Source organism: Salmo salar, chromosome ssa19 (genome assembly GCF_905237065.1).
Source record: "Salmo salar chromosome ssa19, Ssal_v3.1, whole genome shotgun sequence".
NCBI classification, from domain to species: Eukaryota; Metazoa; Chordata; class Actinopteri; order Salmoniformes; family Salmonidae; genus Salmo; species Salmo salar.
The window spans coordinates 35,258,347-35,281,185 of record NC_059460.1 but is presented as its reverse complement, the minus strand read 5'-3'; the positions used below and the strand labels follow the sequence as shown (position 1 = coordinate 35,281,185).

The following is a 22,839-nucleotide window of genomic DNA, read 5'->3' as shown; positions in this document are numbered from 1 at the left end:
ACACTAGAGGTCGACCGATTAATCGCAATGGCCGATACACAAGTATATTCTTTTAAACCTGCATATTTAGTTAAAAGAAATTCAGGTTAACAGGCAATATTAACTAGGGAAATTGTGTCACTTCTCTTGCGTTCTGTGCAAGCAAAGTCAGGGTATATGCAGCAGTTTGGGCCGCCTGGCTCGTTGTAAACTCTTCCTAACAAAGACTTATTATTTTGCCAGAATTTTACATAATTCTGACTAAAAACATTGAAGGTTGTGCAATCTAACAGCAATATTTATACTTATGGATGCCACCCGTTTCATAAAATACGGAACGGTTCCATATTTCACTGATATAATAAATGTTTGGTTTTCGAAATGATAGTTTCTGGATTTGACCATATTTATGAGCAAAGGCTCGTATTTCTGTGTGTTTATTATATTATAATTAAGTCTATGATTTGATATTTGATAGAGCAGTCTGAGCGGTGGTAGGCAGCAGCAGGCTCGTAAGCATTAATTCAAACAGTACTTTCCTCCGTTTGCCAGCAGCTCTTCGCAATGCTTGAAGCACAGCGCTGTTTATGACTTCAACCCTATCAACTCTCGAGATTAGGCTGGCAATACTATAGTGCCTATAAGAACATCCAATAATCAAAGATATAGGAAATACAAACGGTATAGAGAGAAATAGTCCTATAATTCCTATAATAACTACAACCTAAAACTTCTTACCTGGGAATATTGAAGACTCATGTTAAAGGGAACCACCAGCTTTCATATGTCCTCATGTTCTGAGCAAGGAACTTAAACGTTAGTGTTTTTACATGGCACATAATGCACTTTTACTTTCTTCTCCAACACTTTGTTTTTGCATTATTTAAACCAAATGGAACATGTTCAATGATTTATTTGAGACTTAATTGATTTCATTCATATATTATATTAAGTTAAAATAAAAGTGTTCATTCAGTATTGTTGTAATTGTCATTATTACAAATATATAAAAATCTGCCGATTAATCGATATCGGCTTTTTTTGGTCCTCCAATAATCGGTATTGGTGTTGAAAAATCATAATCGGTTGACGTCTACCTCACACCCCCTCCTCCATGCTTCACGGTGGGAACCAAACACACACAGAGATCTGTTCACCTACTCTGCATCTCACAAAGACACATCAGTTGGAACCAAGAATCTAAAATTTGGACTCATCAGACCAAAGGACAAAGGACTTCTTCTTATTGGTGTCCTTTAGTAGTGGTTTCTTTGCAGAAATTTGACTATGAAGGCCTGATTCACATAGTCTCCTCCGAACAGTTGATGTTGAGATGTGTCTGTTACTTGAACAGAGGTAACTCTGGGTCTTCCATTCCTGTGGCGGTCCTCATGAGAGCCAGTTTCATCATAGCGCTTGACGGTTTTTGCCGACTGCACATGAAGAAACTTTCAAAGTTGTTGACATTTTCCGGATTGACTGACCTTCACGTCTTAAAGTAATGGACTGTCGTTTCTCTTTGCTTATTTGAGCTGTTCTTGCCATAATATGGACTTTTATGGTCTTTTATCAAATATGGCTATCTTCTGTATACCACCACTACCTTATCACAACACAACCGATTGGCTAAAACGCATTAAGGAAAGAAATTCCACAAATTAACGTTTAACAAGGCACACCTGTTAATTGAAATGCATTCCAGGTGACTACCTCATGAAGCTGGTTGAGAGAATGTCAAGAGTGTGCAAAACTGTCATCAAGGCAAAGCGTGGCTACTTTGAAGAATCTCAAATATAAAATATATTCTGATTTGTTGAACAGTTTTTTGGTTACTACATGATTCCATGAGTGTTATTTCATAGTTTTGATGTCTTCACTATTATTCTACAATGTAGAAAATAGTAAAATAAAGAAAACTCTCAAATGAGTAGGTGTGTCCAAACTTTTGACTGGTACTGTGTGTGTGTGTGTGTGTGTGTGTTAATTTTATAGATACGTTTTTTACACATATTTAACCTCTTTTTTGGGTAGGCACAAAACTACCTTCAGACTTTCGCAAAAAATTTTTACCGGTACCGGTTACCTCCAGACGAGTCCCGTGACACTTATGGGGGTCGTAGAGCGAAAAGGAGACCACATATCGACTTCGTGAGTCTCCCCTTTCCATAGTGGTCATTATAGTTTAGGTCCAACTGTTTGTGAGAAGACCGATTTTCGGGTTGTCTCATGATCTGACCAACACCACTCTGTCAACTTTCACCACAGATGCAGAAGTGCGACGCGTGCAATGCAAAAAAAAAAGAAGATCTCTAGCTTAAACTGACGGATTTTGATGGGGATTATTTGATTATGTTTATTAGATTGCCGCACCGGTGCGTCAGTAGACTCTCAGGTGGTTAAAGAGATGGGTGGGGCTAAGATTTAAGAGGGTGTGAAAGATGCTGATTGGGCTCAAAAAAAGAGAGCTCTCGTGTGAAACTTTTCAAGGACATGTTCTGGTCTACAAGGTAAGTTCATCAAATTTATTTTGCATGTTTCCCTCACCTGCAGTGTATGATATACCACAGGGTTCGATACTACGACCAAAACAATCGCATTTGCAACCGCTTTACGTGGCAGTGTGACACATTTTGAATTGGCAGTGAAAATACATTTAGTTGTTCACGTTAGTTTAAAAATTGATTTTTTGCATCAATTGACCAAAAAAATAAACCAACATACATGGGAGTTTTTTGGTCGATTATCACCGTCAGTGGCCCGCTTGGGAAATGGAAAAAAATATTGTAGTAATGCTCTTTTTAATTCATCATTTATTAAACATAAAAAATAAAAATAAAAACGATGGATCCCTGAAGCTGTTCGTTATGTCGATTATTTATCACACGCGCTCTGCACACATATATGCTATAAATAATCTGTCAGGTAGAGAGAGCGCATCTGAAACAGCTGTGTGGAGCAGCTCAGCGAAGACCGACAGCAGTAGGGGTACGAAAGATGTTCCAACTGATGCTATCTACCAGTACATGCTAAAGCAAGAATGGGTACGCAAACCAGCTATTCAAAAAAGTTCAAAGTCTTGTTTTAATATCCGCGTTGTGCAATTCAGTCGTCGTGGAATATCCTGTCTTGAAAATCAGACATTTCGTCTAGGCTCCTTGAAAAGTATTCATAACCCCTTGACTTACTTTCCACATTTTGTTGTGTTACATCTGAATTAAAAATTAATTAAATATTTGTTTCTCACCCAGCTACACACAATACACCATAATGACGAAAAACACAAGTAGTCACACCCGAGTCGATACTTTGTAGAAGCAACTCATAAAGGGATAGGAATCATTTCTGAAGGCAATATACTGGAAAAATATACTGGGAATATAATAATATACTGGGAAAACACTGACTGCAGTCTGTAGTCGAGAGAGATTGAAAGAGAGCTCGGGAGAAAGAGATATATCGAGATCGAGAGATCAAGAGAGACTGGGGGCGTGCTCACCAGGACTCAACGTTTTGAAACCTTGAGATAGAAATAGCCTTTGCTATGTAGAACAAACATGCCTCTGAAATGTAGAATAAGGAATCACGTCGTCTCTATTCATGGAATTCCTATCCGCAAAGTTCTGATACTGAGCATGGCCCTGATATTAGCAGACTGATCTTTTCCCACAAACAAAAAGAGCAGCAGATATTACATATCTAGGTCTGTATTTAGAAAGGTATTTTTTTAACAGTATGTAGATTTAATTTAGAAGAGACATTGTCTGAATGTGTTCTAAATCAAGCTGCCTCTCCCTGGTATTTCATGGTCAAAATGTTGTACACTTCCTCAAAACTTGAGACATGTATGGCATTGTGTTGTGTGAAAAATCTTCACATTTTTAGAGTGGCCTTTTATTGTCCCCCAGCACAAGGTGCACCTGTGTAATGATCGTGCTGTTTAAATCAGCTTCTTGATATGCCACACCAGTCAGGTGGATGGATTATCTTGACAAAGGAGAAATGCTCACTAACAGGGATGTAAACTAATTTGTGAACAACATTTGAGAGAAATAAGCTTTTTTTTGTGAGCATGGAACATTTCTTAAACATTTTATTTTATCTCATGAAACAACACTTTACATGTTGCGTATATATTTTTGTTTGGTATAATTCCTATTCAACAAAACTGTATGAATAAGGCTTGAAATTACATATGCTTTCCAAATATAGAATAATCCAATTATAAAACTAACTATAAGATTTAACTTTCCTTATAATTGTGAAATATATATTTGTATGTTTAGTGTTAAATAACATGTGCATATTTTCGAAAAGGTCTCTCTTGATCAAAACGTCTGCCCCCACAGCTGTGAACGTCACACAGAGCTCTAACTTGGCTTCCTGAACTCGTTAGGAACTCACCTTTCATCACATATTATTATTGTCTGTCTATGACAATCAAAAAGTGTGTTTGGTTTAAAAATCTATGAATTATTTTTTTTGAGTAATGGCTATAAATCGATCTCTGAATGTGCTGCCGTGATGAAACCACTCTCTCCTGCTGCACTACTGATGTAAACATTGGAGGCTTTGTCAGTGGCTGGGATGTAGAGTTCAGCCAGGAGTTGATTGACAGTCGGAAGAGCAAATGAAATAGCAGGAGGGCCATCCTAGCTTCAAGTGGTGTCGGATTTCACATCCTTCACAAAGGCTCAGATACAGATACTCTGTGTCTGTGGGAACCAGGGCTATCACTCAACGCAAGCCATTTCCATCTACGGTGTCCACAGATCGTTTTGTAAGAGAATATGTCGATCGGAAACCGGTACCAGAACCATGCAGGTCCTCTAAACAGGGGACTTTACATCTAAGAGGTTAATACCTTTGACCCGAGTTCACACCCTATTGCCTATATAGTACGCTACTGGTCGCCCTGGCCACAAGTAATGCACTATATAGGGAATCGGGTGCCATTTGTCTTGGAGTGGCACACACTTGGCACCTACCTACTTCCACAACCCTGCCAACTCAGAAACAATCCAATGACAGCCAGACGGACACAATCACTCACTGATCCATCCATCGACATCCTGACAACTTTCACAACTCTACATAATAAAAGCACAAACCTTCATTGTTCGGTCCAAATCGGACGGTAGATTCTATATTAGTTCAACATTATATGAATCCTATAAATTAAAAATGGTGAATTTGAATGCAACCAATTAGCTTACTTTCTCAGAGATCAAATTATATTCAACAAAATAAAGCTGCAGGAATGCTAATCTTCTTACATTCTAACAGAAACGATTTCATAATAATCTGAGATTGTGGGGGTCGAAATCCTCTTGTGCTTTGTGAGGTAGAACGACCCAGATGGGCTTCAGGGGTGAAGGAGGGGGGCGTCCTGTACTCCCCACTAGGGTTGGGCGATATTATGATAGTACCATCTATCGACGGTGATTGACAGCCATCGTGATGTATACAGAACGCAAGAGAGGAATGTAGTCTAGACAGAACGGAGAATTCCACCAAAGCAGAGCAAAATGTCCAGTCAGAAAATATTCTTTCTCTCTCTCTGGGAGAGATGCATGTCAAACGTGTGGAGTTCCATCTTAAAAAGTAGTTTATAAAAAATTCAAGGGGATTAATAATAAAGAAAATGAATCAATATAGAAAGATCTAACGACATTAACCAACTTTAAACGTATTAAGAAATAAATGATCCTGCAGGGCAGAATAGAGGTTGAAAACAAAACAATAAACAGACTTTAAATCAAGTTACATCTATTTTCTAAATATTCAAAAAGCCTAAGAAGGTGCTTTCCTAAAGCTGCCACTTTCAAAAAATTAATAAAACAAGAATGAAAAGTGTGAGTCTATAAGGCCTTAGGCATAGGCTATTCTCAATCACAGAGACAGAACAAACAATATTAAGAGAGGATGAGGGAACAAGGCCGGAAGCAATTATTATCCAGTTCTGAAGACTGAAGACTGCCTCCCTCCAACCCATGATATACAGTACCTTTGGAAATTATTCAGACCCCTTGACTTTTTCCACATTTTGCTACTTTACAGCCTTATTCTAAAATGGATTAAATAAATAAAAAAATCCTCAGCAATCTACACACAATACCGCATCATGACAAAGCCAAAACAGGTAAAGAAACACAAATTAAAAAAACTCCTTATTTACATAGGTATTCAGACCCTTTGCTATAAGAATCAAAATTAAGCTCAGGCTCATCCTGTTTCCATTGGCTATCCTTGAGATGTTTCTACAACTTGATTGGAGTCCACCTGTGGTAAACTTAATTGATTGAAAATAATTTTGAAAAGGCACAGACCTGTCTATATAAGGGCCCACAGTTGACAGTGCATGCCAGAGCAAAAACCAAGCCATGAGGTCAAAGGACATGTCCGTAGAGGTCCATGACAGGATTGTGTCTAGGCACAGAGCTGGGGAAGGGTACCAAGAAATGTCTGCAGAATTTATTTATTTGTTTACCTTTATTTAACTAGGCAAGTCAGTTAAGAACAAATTCTTATTTACAATGACGGCCTACCGGGGAACAGTGGGTTAACTTCCTTGTTCAGGGGCATAACGACAGATTTTACCTTGTCAGCTCGGGGATTCAATCCAGCAACCTTTCGGTTACTGGCCCAATGCTCTAACCACTAGGCTACCTGCCGCATTGAAGATCCCGAAGAGCACAGTGGCCTCCATCATTCTTAACCTGTTGGGGATAGGGGGCAGTATTTGCATGGCCGGATAAAAAACGTACCCGATTTCATCTGGTTACTACTCCTGCCCAGTAACTAGAATATGCATATAATTAGTAGATTTGGATAGAAAACACTCTAAAGTTTCTAAAACTGTTTGAATGGTGTCTGTGAGTATAACAGAACTCATATGGCAGTCAAAACCCTGAGACAAATCCTAACAGGAAGTGGAAATCTGATGTGTGGAATCACTTTCAAGCCTTTGCCATTGAAACACACAGGGACTTATTAATCATTTAGCACTTCCTAAGGCTTCCACTAGATGTCAACAGTCTTTACAAAGTGGTTTGAGTCTTCTATGGTAGAAACTGACCCAAAGAGAGGCTTGGGAAGTTGGTCACAGGGGGAGGGCCATTACTACTATGACGCGGGCGCCCATGGGAACCCTTTTGTTCCGAAACGTTTAGTAAGACAATGCAATCGTCCGCCTTGAATATTATTGAAGCTCTGGTTGAAAAAGGCCCTAAAGATTTATGTTATACAACGTTTGACATGTTTGAACGAACGTAAATATATATTTTTTTGCACATTCGTGACAAGTCCCGCGTGCTTCAGTACATTATGAGTAGCCTTCGGAACGCGCTAACAAGAAGGAACTATTGGGACATAAATTATTAACTTTTTCCGAACAAAACTACATTTGTTGTGGACCTGGGATTCCTTGAAGTGCCTTCTGATGAAGATAATCAAAGGTAAGGGAATATTTACAATAGTATATTTGATTTTAGATGGTTCCAAGATGGCGCTAACATGTATCGCCTAGCCTATTTTTCTGAGCATACCACGTCATTTATTGCAAAGTGTGATTTCCAAGTAAAGTTATTTTTAAATCTGGCAATGCGGTTGCATTCACGAGATGTTAATCTATAATTCTTTGAATGACAATATTACATTTTAACAATGTTTTCGAATAGTAATTTTGTCAATTGTAGCGCTGATTCACCGGAAGCATTTGAGGGAAAATATTTTATGAACGTCACACGCCGATGTAAAATGCTGTTTTTATATATAAATATGAACTTTATCAAACAAAAAATGCATGTATTATGTAACATGATGTCCTAGGAGTGTCATCTGATGAAGATTGTCAAAGGTTAGTGCTGCATTTAGCTGTGTTTTGGGTATTTGTGATGCATGCTAGTTGCTTTGAAAATGGCAGTGTGATTTTTTTTTTGGCAGGGTACTCTCCTAACATAATCTAATGTTTTGCTTTTGCTGTAAAGCCTTTTTGAAATCGGACAACGTGGTTCAATTCAATTCATATCTATAAAATGGTGTAAAATAGTCATATGTTTGAGAAATTGAAGTTATAGCATATAGAGGTATTTGTATTTCGCGCGACGCGATTCCACTGGCTGTTGACTAGGGTGGCGTCCCACGTTCCCAGACAGGTTAAATGGAATAAGTTTGGAACCACCAAGACTCTTCTAAGAGCTGGCCGCCCGGCCAAACTGAGCAATCACTCTTTGGCCTGAATGCCAAGCGTCACTTCTGAAAGAAACATGGGACCATACCAACAGTGAAGCATGGAGGTGGCAGCATCATGCTGTGGGGGTGTTTTCAGTGGCAGGGACTGGGAGACTAGTTAGGATCTGGGCAAAGATGAACATGTTCACCTTCCAACAGGACAACAACCCTAAGCACACAGCCAAGCCAACGCAGGAGTGGCTTCGGGACAAGTCTCTGAACATCCTTGAGTGGCCCAGCCAGAGCCCGGACTTGAACCCGATCGAACATCTCTGGAGAGACCTGACAACAGCTGTGCAGCGACGCTCCCCATCCAACCTGACAGAGCTTGTATACAGTTACACATCACAATATTATGTTGATATTTTACTCCCATGTAGATGTAATCTTTTTGGCCTACTGCGTGTAGCCGGGACTAAACCAGGCATTTGATTTCTATAGGGGAGCACGTTTTCTTTCTATGGTTTTTATAGTCAAGACATCATTTAACTGTAAAAATGAATAAAAATGTTATGTGGCATGAACACAACCAGTCATGATGTTTATCTGATTGTGAACCTACTTTTTGAAGTGATTGGTTTATCTTTGCATGTTCGTCCAAAATAATCCAAGCAGTCGAAAGGTGCGCTGTTCACGCGTCAACTTTCCCTTTAAAAAATGGTGTAGTGCAATTTTTTTTTAAAGTGAGGTAGCAATAAAAATGGATTATGAGATAATTTCTCAACGTTTGTTTCCCGACAGATGTAGCCTACTGAATACCACTGTAGAATAGGCCTACGCATAAAACTAAATCCTCCAATTAGCAACATCTGCCCAAACACCAAGGTAATCATACCTCACTTCAACAAGTGTGCCCCCCCAGTGTTCGTCCCCCCCCCAGTGTGCCCCCCCCAGTGTGCCCCCTCCAGCCCATCACTGTCAATTGTAATTCTTCACGTTTTAGCGGAATGATATCCAAACTGCGTCTACATGTCAATCATTTGATCGCAATCAGTTTCACTAGAAATATGCATGTATATCTTATTGAATGACTGTTTAGTGATCAGATCAGATGGTGTTAACCAATAGGTTGTTTTAATCAAAGCATATATCTCTGGCCTAGTGGAGCACGCTGTTGGGTTTTGGGGAGCATGAGGATTTTATTTACTATTCAGCTATAGATAAGAAATGAGTTGTTGGTGTAACATAGGTCTAATATGCTATTATATTTGGTTCTGTAATGGAAAATACTAATGAATCATTATGATCTTGCCAGAAATTTATTCAACCTTGATCTAACTTTACTAAACCAGAACCATTGTGGAGTGGTGATCATCTTTTATTTGTAGTAATAATCAAATTCCTTCTATTAAGCAAGCAACAGATGGCACCATTTTATTTACGGATAGCCAAGGGAACACTCCAACATAATTTACAGATAGCCAGGGGAACACTCCAACACTCAGACATTATTTACAGATAGCCAGGGGAACACTCCAACACTCAGACATCATTTACAAACAAAGCATTTGTGTTTAGTGATTCCTCCAGATTAGAGGCAGTAGGGATGACCTGGGATGTTCTCTGTTTAGTGAGTCCTCCAGATCAGAGGCAGTAGGGATGACCAGGGATGTTCTCTGTTTAGTGTGTCCTCCAGATCAGAGGCAGTAGGGATGACCAGGGATGTTCTCTGTTTAGTGTGTCCTCCAGATCAGAGGCAGTAGGGATGACCAGGGATGTTCTCTGTTTAGTGTGTCCTCCAGATCAGAGTCAGTAGGGATGACCAGGGATGTTCTCTGTTTAGTGTGTCCTCCAGATCAGAGTCAGTAGGGATGACCAGGGATGTTCTCTGTTTAGTGAGTCCTCCAGATCAGAGGCAGTAGGGATGACCAGGGATGTTCTCTGTTTAGTGTGTCCTCCAGATCAGAGGCAGTAGGGATGACCAGGGATGTTCTCTGTTTAGTGTGTCCTCCAGATCAGAGGCAGTAGGGATGACCAGGGATGTTCTCTGTTTAGTGAGTCCACCAGATCAGAGGCAGTAGGGATGACCAGGGATGTTCTCTTGATAAGTGTGTGAATTGGACCATTTTCCTGTCCTGCTAAGTATTCAAAATGTAACGACTACTTTCGGTGTCATGGAAAATGTATGGAGTAAAAATTACAGTATTTTCTCAAGGAATGTAGCATAGTAAAAGTTGTCAAAAAAAAAAGAAGGTAAAGTACAGATACCAAACATATTACTTAAGTAGAACTTGAAAGTATTTTTAATTAAGTACTTTACGCCACTGCTCAATAGAGATAATTTCCACACTGCCACACAGGGCTGCACAATATGGGCAAATCATCTAGGACTTACTTTTAACCAAATATTGCAATTGCGATTTGACTTGCGAATTAGAGCAAAACTGTTGGAATCATGGAAATATTATGACTATTCTAATTCTATAGTTAGACTATAGTAGTGGGCACTTTGAATACAGTGTTTGAGATGACAACAAATTAAATGCCAGGGAGGAGTTATTGTGACAGGGTAGGAAGTAAAGTGTTGATAAGTGTTTCCTAGGGGACCCTATAAGCTTTGGCTACATTGCATGTTTTCTCTTAGCTACTTCATGTAGCTAACATTCTTGCTTTGCATATTCCTCTTTGATTTAGAAGATACTGTTGCACAAACAGCATGCTAATTTAGGTCTACACCTTCACTGGTATTATCAGGCTGTATTAGCTAGCTATTAGCTATTAGCTATTAGCATTAGCGGCTAACAATTAGCATCTCACAAGATTTAGGGCAACTTGCTAAGGAAAGACAAACTAGCTGTTTGCTGAGGTAAGAAACACAAACTAGTAGTGTCATTATAGAACGCTAGTGGATTTATATTAAGAAGCAAAGTGCAAACAGCCTCGTTGTCGTCAACATTGGTGCATGTGATGCATTGACCCTGCAGACTGAACGCAAGTGTCTCGTGGTTGAGGAACATTAAATGCGCTCCTTGAATGACGTGGCGTGGCGAGGTCTGTGTGGAAAGTGGCACGGAGAGAAAGAGTGTAGAGAGAGGACTCAAGTAGCGAAGTAAACTATACAAATTGACATTAAAACATGGCGTATCACATTTAACAAACCAAAAATTCAAATACCGGTATAGAAGGTAAAGTAAAAACCCAAACCGGTCCCCTGCATCAATACCTTGTAACGCCCTGGCCATAGAGAGGGGTTTTTGTTCTTTATTTTGGTTAGGCCAGGGTGTTACATTGGGTGGGCGTTCTATGTTCATTTTTCTATGTTTTTGTATTTCTTTGTTTTGGGCCGTGTGTGGCTCCTGTCGTGTCTTTGGCTATGCCGGATTAAGTGATATGACATGCTAACTTATAAAATGATTTCTCTGTAATTAATATTACCTGATTAAGCTAATCATGTAAATGTAATTAACTAGAAAGTCGGAGCACCACGGAAGAACGTTTATAGAGCCGTTATCTTCCGAATAAACTCTTAAAATACTTTGTAATATTTTACATCGATAGCAGTCAATATTAACCCTTGTCTTATTTTCAGTCTCATAATGAAAGTTGTAAATTCTTGGTTATCTTCACGAACCCTGGCTAACAAGTTGAATCAGCAATACAAAATTGGGTTTAATTATTTATTTACTAAATACCTAAACTAATCACACAGAATTACAAATACACAGAATACAATGATGTCATACAGAAAACGTCCTGGTGGACGGAACCTGTATGAAAGCTGGTTACACAAAGGAAAGGGGGTTGGGCTTGAATGAAAGAGCGGGAAGATTTAGGAACAGAGAAACAGCAGCTATGCTATCGTAAATACATTATCTTATGCATTCTAAATTACCGCCCATTTGGAAAAGGAAAATGCAATAAATATTTACTCTGAGCTGCGCTTCGGTAGATTGGTCGTAGATGCTGGCCGGGTTGGCCAACAGATCTCCCTGTTTTCGGAAGAATGTCAATGGTGGTCAATTGGATACGTGGTGGTATCTTCGTCTGTCTGTTAGACTGGATCCGTCGTCCGTCCTTTCCTAACCCACGTCCACAGCGGCCGCTGCTAACGCAACGGCTAGGAAGTGTCACTTCTGTAGTGAATAAGCTCAAAGTTCATACCATTCGCCACCAAAGCTCACGCCGAGGTTGGCTTAGTTCTGTACTTGACATGTGTGTCCTTCTAACGTAGAGGCTGCAGACCTCCCGTACTGGAACAACCTGGTTATCTTTTCGTCAAAGGCTTATATAGTGGAGAGGGGGAGGGAGGTGTTTCATCGTTTATAACCCCTGTCTCTTCACAGGGTTGGGCCACTGACCAAGCAGGGCACTTTCCTTATGAAAACCCAAATCTCTCATTTGGAAGCTAAAATTATATTTCATCTCCTAACAAACAATTTCAATATCAAACATTTCAATTGCATAACAATTCCATGTGACTCTGATAACTAGAGGGCGTATACTTTCTCAGGTACAGTTTATGTCGTCCTGTCATCAATCTTAATGTCTCAGATGACAACTGAAATGAAATACATACTCATTACGTTATCAAAAAAATAATAAATAATAATAATAATAAAAAATTTTGTTGATTTGATTTGATTTGATCAAGCATATTTCCAACTGGTTTTATTAACAAAATATGGTTCCTTTCCCCATTTGTTTGATGTTCCCAGACTCTCTATATTTAACACAGGCTATTCAAGTCCTTCAGTAGATTCAGAGAGGGGAAGGGAGAAAGGTATTTATGGGGGGGGGGGGGGGGGGTCATAAACCTTACCCACAGGCCAACGTCATGACACTCCCAATCAGGCACAGCTGTAGTTCGTTGTTGCTGATTGGGAGTCACACATAAGGAGCCTGTTTTTCCTTTGGGTTTTGTGGGGGATTGTTTCTGTTTAGTGCTTTCTGTTTTGTTGTTAGTACCTGACAGAACTGTCGGCTGTCATTTTGTTTATTTTGTCAAGTGTTCTCTTTTTTGTATTAAAATTCATTCAAGATGAACACATCCTCCGCTGCACCTTGGTCTTTCTTTAACGACGGCCGTTACAGAATCCCCCACCAAAAACGGACCAGGCAGCGGAGGAAGGAGAAGCACCAGGAGAGGGGAGATATGGACTCATGGACTTTGGAGGAGATGGAGAGGTGCGTTCAGGATTCCTGGAGATGGGAGGAATTGCTCGATGGAGGTGGACCGTGGGCTCAGGCTGGGGAGTATCGCCGCCCGCAGTGGGAGATCAAGGCGGCGATAGCTGAGAGGCGCTGGTACAAAGCGAGGGAGCGCAACAGGCACGAGAGGCAGCCCCCCCAAATGGGGGCACACGGGGAGTGTGGCAGAGCCAGGATTTAATTCTGGGCCAACTCCCCGTGCTTACAGGAGGCAGCGCAGTACTGGTCAGGCACCGTGTTATGCGGTAAAGCGCACGGTGTCCCCAGTACGCGTTGATAGCCCGGAGCGCTACATGCCAGCCCCCCGCAAGTGCCATGCGAGAGCAGGCATCGAGCCAGGACGGATTGTGTCAGCTCAGCGTGTCTGGTCTTCAGTGCGCCGTTTCGGTCCAGGCTATCCTGCGCCGGCTCTGCGCACTGTGTCTCCAGGGCGCTGGGAGGGTTCAGTTCGCCCAATGCCTGCGCTCCGCCCGTGCCGGGCAAAAGTGGGCATTCAGCCTGGAGTTTGGGTGCCAAGCCTACGCATCAGAAATCCAGTGCTCCCCCACAGCCCGGTTTATCCTGTGCCTCCTCCTCGGACCAGGCCTCCAGTGGGTCGCTCCAGCCTGGTTTATCCTGTGCCTCCTCCCAGGACCAGGCCTCCTGTGGGTCACCCCAGCCTGGTGAGTCCAGGCCTGCGCCCAGAGCCAGGCCTCCTTCATGTCTCCCCAGCTTGGTGAGTCCTGGGCCAGAGCCGCCAGAGCCGCCCGCCAGTCCGGAGCCGCCCGCCAGTCCAGAGCCGCCAGAGCCGCCCGCCAGTCCGGAGCCGCCCGCCAGTCCGGAGCCGCCCGCCAGTCCGGAGCCGCCAGAGCAGCCCGCCAGTCCGGAGCCGCCAGAGCCGCCCGCCAGTCCAGAGCCGCCCGCCTGTCCGGAGCCGCCAGAGCCGCCCGCCTGTCCGGAGCCGCCCGCCAGCCTGGTGAGTCCTGTGCCTGCGCCCAGGGCCAGGCCTCCTTCATGTCTCCCCAGCCTGGTGAGTCCTGTGCCTGCGCCCAGGGCCAGGCCTCCTTCATGTCTCCCCAGCCTGGTGAGTCCTGTGCCTGTGCCCAGGGCCAGGCCTCCTTCATGTCTCCCCAGCCTGGTGAATCCTGGGCCGGAGCCGCCCGCCAACCCGGAGCAGCCAGGGACGCCCGCCAGCCAGGCGCAGCCAGGGACGCCCGCCAGCCGGGCGCAGCCAGGGTCGCCCGCCAGCAGGGCGCAGCCAGGGTGGCCCGCCAGCCGGGCGCAGCCAGAATCGCCCACCAGTCCTCCGGCGCGGCCAGGGGCGCCACCTAAGTGGGCGACGCCGAGGGTGGAGCGGAGGCCACGTCCCGCACCTGAGCCGCCGCTGTAAGGAGGCCCACCCGGACCCTCCCCTTCAGAGTCAGGTTTTGCGGCCAGAGTCCACACGTTTGGGGGGGGGGGGGTACTGTAAAGCCCTGGCCATAGAGAGGGGTTTTTGTTCTTTATTTTGGTTAGGCCAGGGTGTTACATTGGGTGGGCGTTCTATGTTCATTTTTCTATGTTTTTGTATTTCTTTGTTTTGGGCCGTGTGTGGCTCCCAATCAGGCACAGCTGTAGTTCGTTGTTGCTGATTGGGAGTCACACATAAGGAGCCTGTTTTTCCTTTGGGTTTTGTGGGGGATTGTTTCTGTTTAGTGCTTTCTGTTTCGTTGTTAGTACCTGACAGAACTGTCGGCTGTCATTTTGTTTATTTTGTCAAGTGTTCTCTTTTTTGTATTAAAATTCATTCAAGATGAACACATCCTCCGCTGCACCTTGGTCTTTCTCTAACGACGGCCGTTACATACCTGTATATCATAAAATACGGTATACCGCCCAGCCCTTAGGCAGACACGCAGTGAATTTGGATCCTAGATCTCCATGGAGTTTTATGAACATCAAGGCAGACACGCAGTGAATTTGGATCCTAGATCTCGTTGGTGTGAGGATAAGGTTCATGCCGTGGATCAGTTGGTCTGCTAAATGAAGTAGCGCCGGCAACAGCCATTTGGCATAGCCACATCAGGACAACTCAACTATTCTGTTCATCTGGAATAGACTACATTTTCTTATCATGATTCTTTACAACAGTCTAAAATAAATCATGGATTTATTATACTTTTTTTTTGTTAAATGTAGATGTTCCAAAGGTCTGCATCAGTGGCTTCTAGGGCTGTGTGCGAAGGCAGGAGATGCTAAATGTGTTTATGTTAATTAATGGTCAATTAGCGTGAGACCCGACAGTTATTTGATTAACAAATCACCGGCTGACAAAATAACGTGACCACCACGGCCTTAGCTGAAGCCCTCCTTCCATTCCATAGAAGTTCTCAAGGACGAAATATGCCAGCTCTTTGTCCACTAGGCCAGGCTGGAGTCACTTCAACACCACTCACTACGACTAACCCACCAGGGGGTTACCTTGGCAATGGCATGACTGTGTTCAGACCTTTTCCCACACGATAAGAAATGTGGAAAATGTGTTGTTATTCATTTCATTATTTTATATAACCTTTATTAAAATTCATTAATTTCATTAATGCTGTTACGATGCTTGAAATGGAAAAACAATGAATTCAGCAACGGTACTAGTCCTACTGTTTTCTGTTCCATGTGAGCATCTTGTGAGAACGGAGAATCGTTTCAACATTATTTCACACTGAGAAAGGAAACCGTGCAGCACTACTCACATCATACATGTCACATAAGTTTCTGATTGCCCCTACTCACAATGTAATATCCAAAAAGGACAGACCTATAGTTCTCCATATTAAACTCACTCCTTTACTCTCATATCAGACACCAAACAAGAAACTGGGACATATCCTGCAGGTAGGCAAAAGTCTGCAGAGACGGTTACCATAGAAACAACACTGGGCTGTCAGTCACAACACAAAGTAAAAGCTACAACAGAGTAGTATATGAACTAGAAAATACAGTAGAATCCCCAGATCCTCCCCCGCCCCACAAACAGCCCAGTAGAACCCCCAGATCCTCCCCCGCCCCACAAACAGCCCAGTAGAACCCCCAGATCCTCCCCCGCCCCACAAACAGCCCAGTAGAACCCCCAGATCCTCCCCCGCCCCACAAACAGCCCAGTAGAACCCCCAGATCCTCCCCCGCCCCACAAACAGCCCAGTAGAACCCCCAGATCCTCCCCCACCCCACAAACAGCCCAGTAGAATCCCCAGATCCTCCCCCCGCCCCACAAACAGCCCAGTAGAACCCCCAGATCCTCCCCCGCCCCACAAACAGCCCAGTAGAACCCCCAGATCCTCCCCCGCCCCACAAACAGCCCAGTCTTGATAGAATGTATGATGATGTTGGCTGTTACCTTGTGCACAATAAAAAAAAGACTTCTTGACGTAAGAATCAATTTGAATAAATAGAATGAGGGTTAAAAATCAGGCCATGAACTAAAAGGCCACAACAATGATAAAAAGTCCAGCCAGAGCCCGGACTTGAACCTGATCGAACATCTCTGGAGAGACCTGAGCGGTGTTCGAATACCCATACTAACATAGTATATACTACATACTATTCGTTCATTTCAGTATGCTGTAAACAAACAGTATCCTTTCAGTTGAGTATACTTGGTGCGTCGCCCGTCTACCGGGAAGTTGATGCTGTTGCTATGCAACCTCTGGCTAGCTAGTTAGCATAACAAATTACTAGCTAGACATTTTATGACTGTGCTCTGGTTGTTTAACTGCGCTCTGGGGGGGGGCTCATAAATTCATAGCGCTTCACTCTCGGAGAGGTTCAGCGCGCACACTAGACGCTCTGGCGGAGGAGTAGGGTTGATCTCCTCACAACGAAAGTCAAGCACCCAAGCTAACTGGCTAACTTGCTAGCTACTTCCAGAAACAAATGAGAGAACACCTCACTCTGACCATGTTACTCTCCCTAGCAGAGCTGGTTAGGCTGTTTTCATGTTATCCAGAGCATTGGTGACTGTAACTGTGCTGCTGGCAACAATTTAATTAATATTTTTTTACCGACGTTTACTGACACCGGCCATATTCAACGGGGTGTTGAGCGTTCATGAATTCATCAGTTATTCTGCGCTCTGGCACACTTAGACGAGTCTCTGAAATCGGAGAAGATAGCCAGAGCGAATTAACAATGACCATTGAGAACGCACAACGACTATACCACTTAGCTAAGCATTATATATAGTTAATATACATGCAAGTCCGATGTATTTGTAGCCAACTAACGTTAGGTAGCTAGCTAACTTACCAGTAACGTACATACTGATGACTGCTGTAATGATATGCTATGTGGTTCGTAAGGACAGCGTAGCTAACATACCGGTATATACTGCTGTATCGATATGCTATGTGTTTCGTAAGGACAGCGTAGCTAACATACCGGTACATACTGCTGTAATGATATGCTATGCGGTTCGTAAGGACAGCGTAGCTAACATACCGGTCCATACTGCTGTAATGATATGCTGTGTTGTTCGTAAGGACAGCGTAGCTAACATACCGGTACATACTGCTGTAATGATATGCTATGTGGTTCGTAAGGGCAGCGTAGCTAATATACCGGTACATATTGCTGTAATGATATGCTATGCGGTTCGTAAGGACAGCGTAGCTAACATACCGGTACATACTGCTGTAATGATATGCTATGTGGTTCGTAAGGACAGCGTAGCTAACAAATTGTCAGCCCACATAACGTGTAACGTAACTAATTTGAAAAGTCATTACTTTATTACATTGCTCAACATTTGTCATAATTATGTATGTATTATGTATGTATTATGTATTATGCATGTATGAATTATGCATGTATGTATTATGTATGTATGTATGTATGTATCCGCTCTCGTCAGACATCGGTTGCATATTTTTCGGCATTTTCTTGAAATCTGAAAACGTTGAAGCCACGCCCATTTTCTGAAGAATTGTATTTTGGGCACTAAAAGCACGGGAAATAGTGTCCACTACTTGTACACTTCATATTTTGGCAAATTTAGTACAACATCCGGGAACGTTTGGCACACTAACTATATCCATACTATGACTAATAAGCATACTATATACTCAATTTACGAAACAAATAGTACACTTAGTGTGGTCATACAGCTCTGGAAATAGCTGTGCAGCGACGCTCCCCATCCAACCTGACAGAGCTTGAGAGGATCTGCAGAGAAGAATGGGAGAAACTCCCCAAATACAGGTGTGCCAAGTTTGTAGCGTCATACCCAGTTTTATATATATATATATATATATATATAAAACTGAAATATTCAATTTCCATAAGTATTCAGATCCTTTACTCAGTACTTTGTTGAAGCACCTTTGGCAGCGATTACAGCCAAATAAATAAATGTGCATACATAAACAAAACAAAAAACAGTTTTTGCTTTGTCATTACGGGTATTGTGTGTAGATTGCTGAGGGGGAAAACACACATTTTACAATAAGGCTGCAATGTAACAGAATGTGGAAAAAGGGGTCTGATTACTTCCTGAATGCTCTGTATAATCATTACTCGACTTTCAAGTAGCATGACATTCATGTAGGGCTGCACAATTACATTTCAATCCAAATTGCATATCCATATCCTGCATATCCATATCCTGCATATTAGAGGTCGACCGATTAATCGGAATGGCCGATTAATTAGGGCCGATTTCAAGTTTTCATAACAATCTGTAATCGGCATTTTTGGACACCGATTATGGCCGATTACATTGCACTCCACGAGGAGACTGTGTGGCAGGCTGACTACCTGTTATGCGAGTGCAGCAAGGAGCAAGTTGCTAGATAGCATTAAACTTACCTTATAAAAAACAATCAATCTTAACATAATCACTAGTTAACTACACATGGTTGATGATTTTACTAGTTTATCTAGCTTGTCCTGCGTTGCATATAATCGATGCGGTGCCTGTTAATTTATCATTGAATCACAGCCTACTTCGCCAAACGGGTGATTTAACAAGTGCATTCGCGAAAAAAAGCACTGTCGTTGCACCAATGTGTACCTGTCACGTCCTGACCAGTATTAGGGATTATTTGTAATTGTAGTTTGGTCAGGACGTGGCAGAGGGTATTTTGTTTATGTGGTTCGGGGTGGTGGTTTATTTAGTAGGGTGTTTGGTTAGTTAGTTCCGGGTTTATGTTCTGTGTTAGTATTTCTATGTTCTTTCTGGTTAGTTGTATATCTATGTCTAGTTAATTGGGGTTGGACTCTCAATTGGAGGCAGGTGTTTTCTAGTTGCCTCTGATTGAGAGTTCTATATATGGGTATGTGTTTGGTTTAGTGTTTGTGGGAGATTGTTTCTTGTTTTGCTGTGTGTGCCTGACAAGACTATCTAGTTCGTTTGTGTTTTTTGTATACGTGTTTATTTTGGTTTTTCCTTCTTTGTCCATAATAAAGAAGATGAGTATACACTTCCCTGCCGCATTTTGGTCCTCTCCTTACGACAACCGTGACAGTACCTAACCATTAACATCAACACCCTTCTTATCAATACACAAGTATATATTTTTAAACCTGCATATTTAGTTAATATTGCCTCCTAACATGAATTTCTTTTAACTAGGGAAAATGTGTCACCTCTGCAACAGAGTCAAGGTATATGCAGCAGTTTGGGGCGCCTGGCTCGTTGCGAACTGTGTGAATACTATTTCTTCCTAACAAAGACAGCCAACTTCGCCAAACGGGGGATGATTTAACAAAAGAGCATTTGCTAAAAAAGCACAATCGTTGCACGACTGTACCTAACCATAAACATCAATGCCTTTCTTAAAATCAATATACAGAAGTATATATTTTTTAAATCTGCATATTTACTTAAAAGAAATTCATCTTAGCAGGCAATATTAAACTAGGGAAATTGTGTCACTTCTCTTGCATTCATTGCACGCAGAGTCAGGGTATATGCAACAGTTTGGGCCGCCTGGCTCATTGCAAACTAATTTGCAAGAAGTTTACGTAATTATGACATAACATTGAAGGTTGTGCAATCTAACAGCAATATTTAGACTTATGGATGCCACCCGTTAGATAAAATAAGGAACGGTTCTGTATTTCACTGAAAGAAAAAACGTTTTGTTAACGAAATGGATAGTGTCCGGATTTGACCATATTAATGATCTACGGCTCGTATTTCTGTGTGTTATTATGTTATAATTAAGTCTATGATTTGATAGAGCAGTCTGACTGAGTGATGGTAGGCAGCAGCAGGCTCGTAAGCATTCATTCAAACAGTACTTTACTGCGTTTGCCAGCAGCTCTTAGCAATGCTTGAAGCACAGCGCTGTTTATGACTTCAACCCTATCAACTCCCGAGATTAGGCTGGCAATACTAAAGTGCCTATAAGAACATCCAATAGTCAAAGGTATATGAAATACAAATGGTAGAGAGAGAAATAGTCCTATAATTCCTATAATAACTACAACCTAAAACTTCTTACCTGGGAATATTGAAGACTCATGTTAAAAGGAACCACCAGCTTTCATATGTTCTCATGTTCTGAGCAAGGAACTTAAACGTTAGCTTTTTTACATGGCACATATTGCACTTTTACTTTCTTCTCCAACACTTTGTTTGTGCATTATTTAAACAAAATTGAACATGTTTCATTATTTATTTGAGGCTAAATTGATTTTATTGATGTATTAAATTAAGTTAAAATAAAAGTGTTCATTGTTCATTCAGTATTGTTGTAATTGTCATTATTACATATATATATAAAAAATAGAAATACAAATATCCATATCGCAAGAGGCTCCTCCCTGTCTGTAGAACATGAACAAGCCACAACCAAGCCTGAGGGACAATGTTGATTGGCCGGAAGAATGATGTCCAATGAGGTTGCAAGCTTAAAGTGGGAGTGGGGATTCGATCGGCACAGCATTGTCCAATGAGGTTGTAGGGTGAACCCACAACCACAGAGTTTATTTTTACTGCCTTTGTCCACAGCTGCAGGGGCACGAGAGCAATTACGTGATGACGTTGTTCACAATTGTTACACCATTTTCAGGGGCCCTTTTTAGGATCTTGGCATTGCTTTCAGAACTAATGGCTAAAAAGTTACAAAAATGTACAGAAAATCTCATATATTTCATGATTTTCAGTCTACTTAGTCTACAGTGGTGAAAGGATTTTACTTTATGAATTACTGCCCATGTAGACATTTATCATTAAACTTCACAAATACACAAAAGGTCTTTTCAGACATGAAAATCATCCGTGAAGACACGGCAAGTTGCTTCTCCCCAGTAAATGAGATTAAAATGAACCATATAAAATCATGTGTAGAGTATAGGAATTACCTTCATCTCTTTCCCAGTCCTCTGGGCTCCTCTTGAGTGACCAGCGTAACGATTCTGTGGATGAAAATTGATGTTTTGAAAACCGTGTCAGTCGTCTCACATCAGTTTATGACCCGACTCCACCATAACTGTGTATAATACATTCTGTATAATAGCCTTTCTGTGTAGGTGAAGGACTGTATACACAAGCCTTAGTGCCAGTCCAGCCATCATTCCAAATCCTTCACTCATCGTCATGCCAAACATTGTTGGCATTATGCCACAAGAAGACTGACACTCAGGCTAGTTTACACAAATCACACAATCTTACCTAGATATCAAGCTATAATAGAGTCATATCAGGAAACAGGAAGTTTGTAGTCTTGATATGACATTAAAAATCCCTTTTTAAAAAATCACTAAATTGGGACAGTGTTGGTACAGTTCCTATGAATCACGTTTTTATTAAAAAGAGGTTTCACACTCACTGCAAATCAAAAATGTATAAAAGCATATTAATCCAAACATATAGTTGATATGCATGCTTGCCAATACATTATTTCTGAAACTTCTGATTTGTCAAAAAGACTTGGGCAGTTATACCATGGTATTGGGATGGTTTTCACCGTTCAAACTATTTCTTGGACTTTTTTTAAATACATGTGAATATTTGTAGCTACTTTTTAAGTAAATACCAGCAGTCAACTTGTGCAATACGTTAGGAGAATATATAAACACTTTTCTTTATTTCACCTGTCACCACGGCATACATTTTACTTTTCGGGCCACTAAAATCTGCCAAAATATTTTTCACCGCTAAAATTACAGCACACAAAACAGCTCTTCACATGCGCACTGACCCTATCCAGGAAATGTTGCAGTGTAATGTGGGATAGGCGATATAAGATTCGTAGTTCTTTGACTTTGTGTGATTAATTTACCAGCTATGAAACAAAAATGGCAGAAGTACTTAGAAAACAGCTACCGACACATTTGTTTTACTATAAATGTGATCATACTTGACTAGTTTTATTCACAAATATGAGTGAAATGCTGTGGAGCTCTGACCACCTGCCAATGTGGCTGGTGAAATAAACATCTTACCCACAATGCCAAAACATACCCGCATTTGGCATGTGTCGAATGTAAATTTTATGCTCTGCCCGTCACATTACGGTAGTACCC

At 41.7% G+C, this 22,839-nt stretch overlaps 1 protein-coding gene across 3 annotated transcripts in view; it reads right to left on the bottom strand.

The window, feature by feature from the left end:
- Positions 1 to 22,839, bottom strand: part of arid4b (AT-rich interaction domain 4B) — a 243,060-nt gene that overhangs the window by 210,293 nt on the left and 9,928 nt on the right. For all 3 annotated transcript variants that reach the window (XM_045702251.1, XM_045702252.1, XM_045702253.1), the window contains exon 2: positions 21,676 to 21,729. In XM_045702251.1, coding sequence (XP_045558207.1) covers positions 21,676 to 21,681 — 6 coding nt within the window. In that variant the 5' untranslated portion in view covers positions 21,682 to 21,729. The remainder of the gene's footprint in view (positions 1 to 21,675; positions 21,730 to 22,839) is intronic.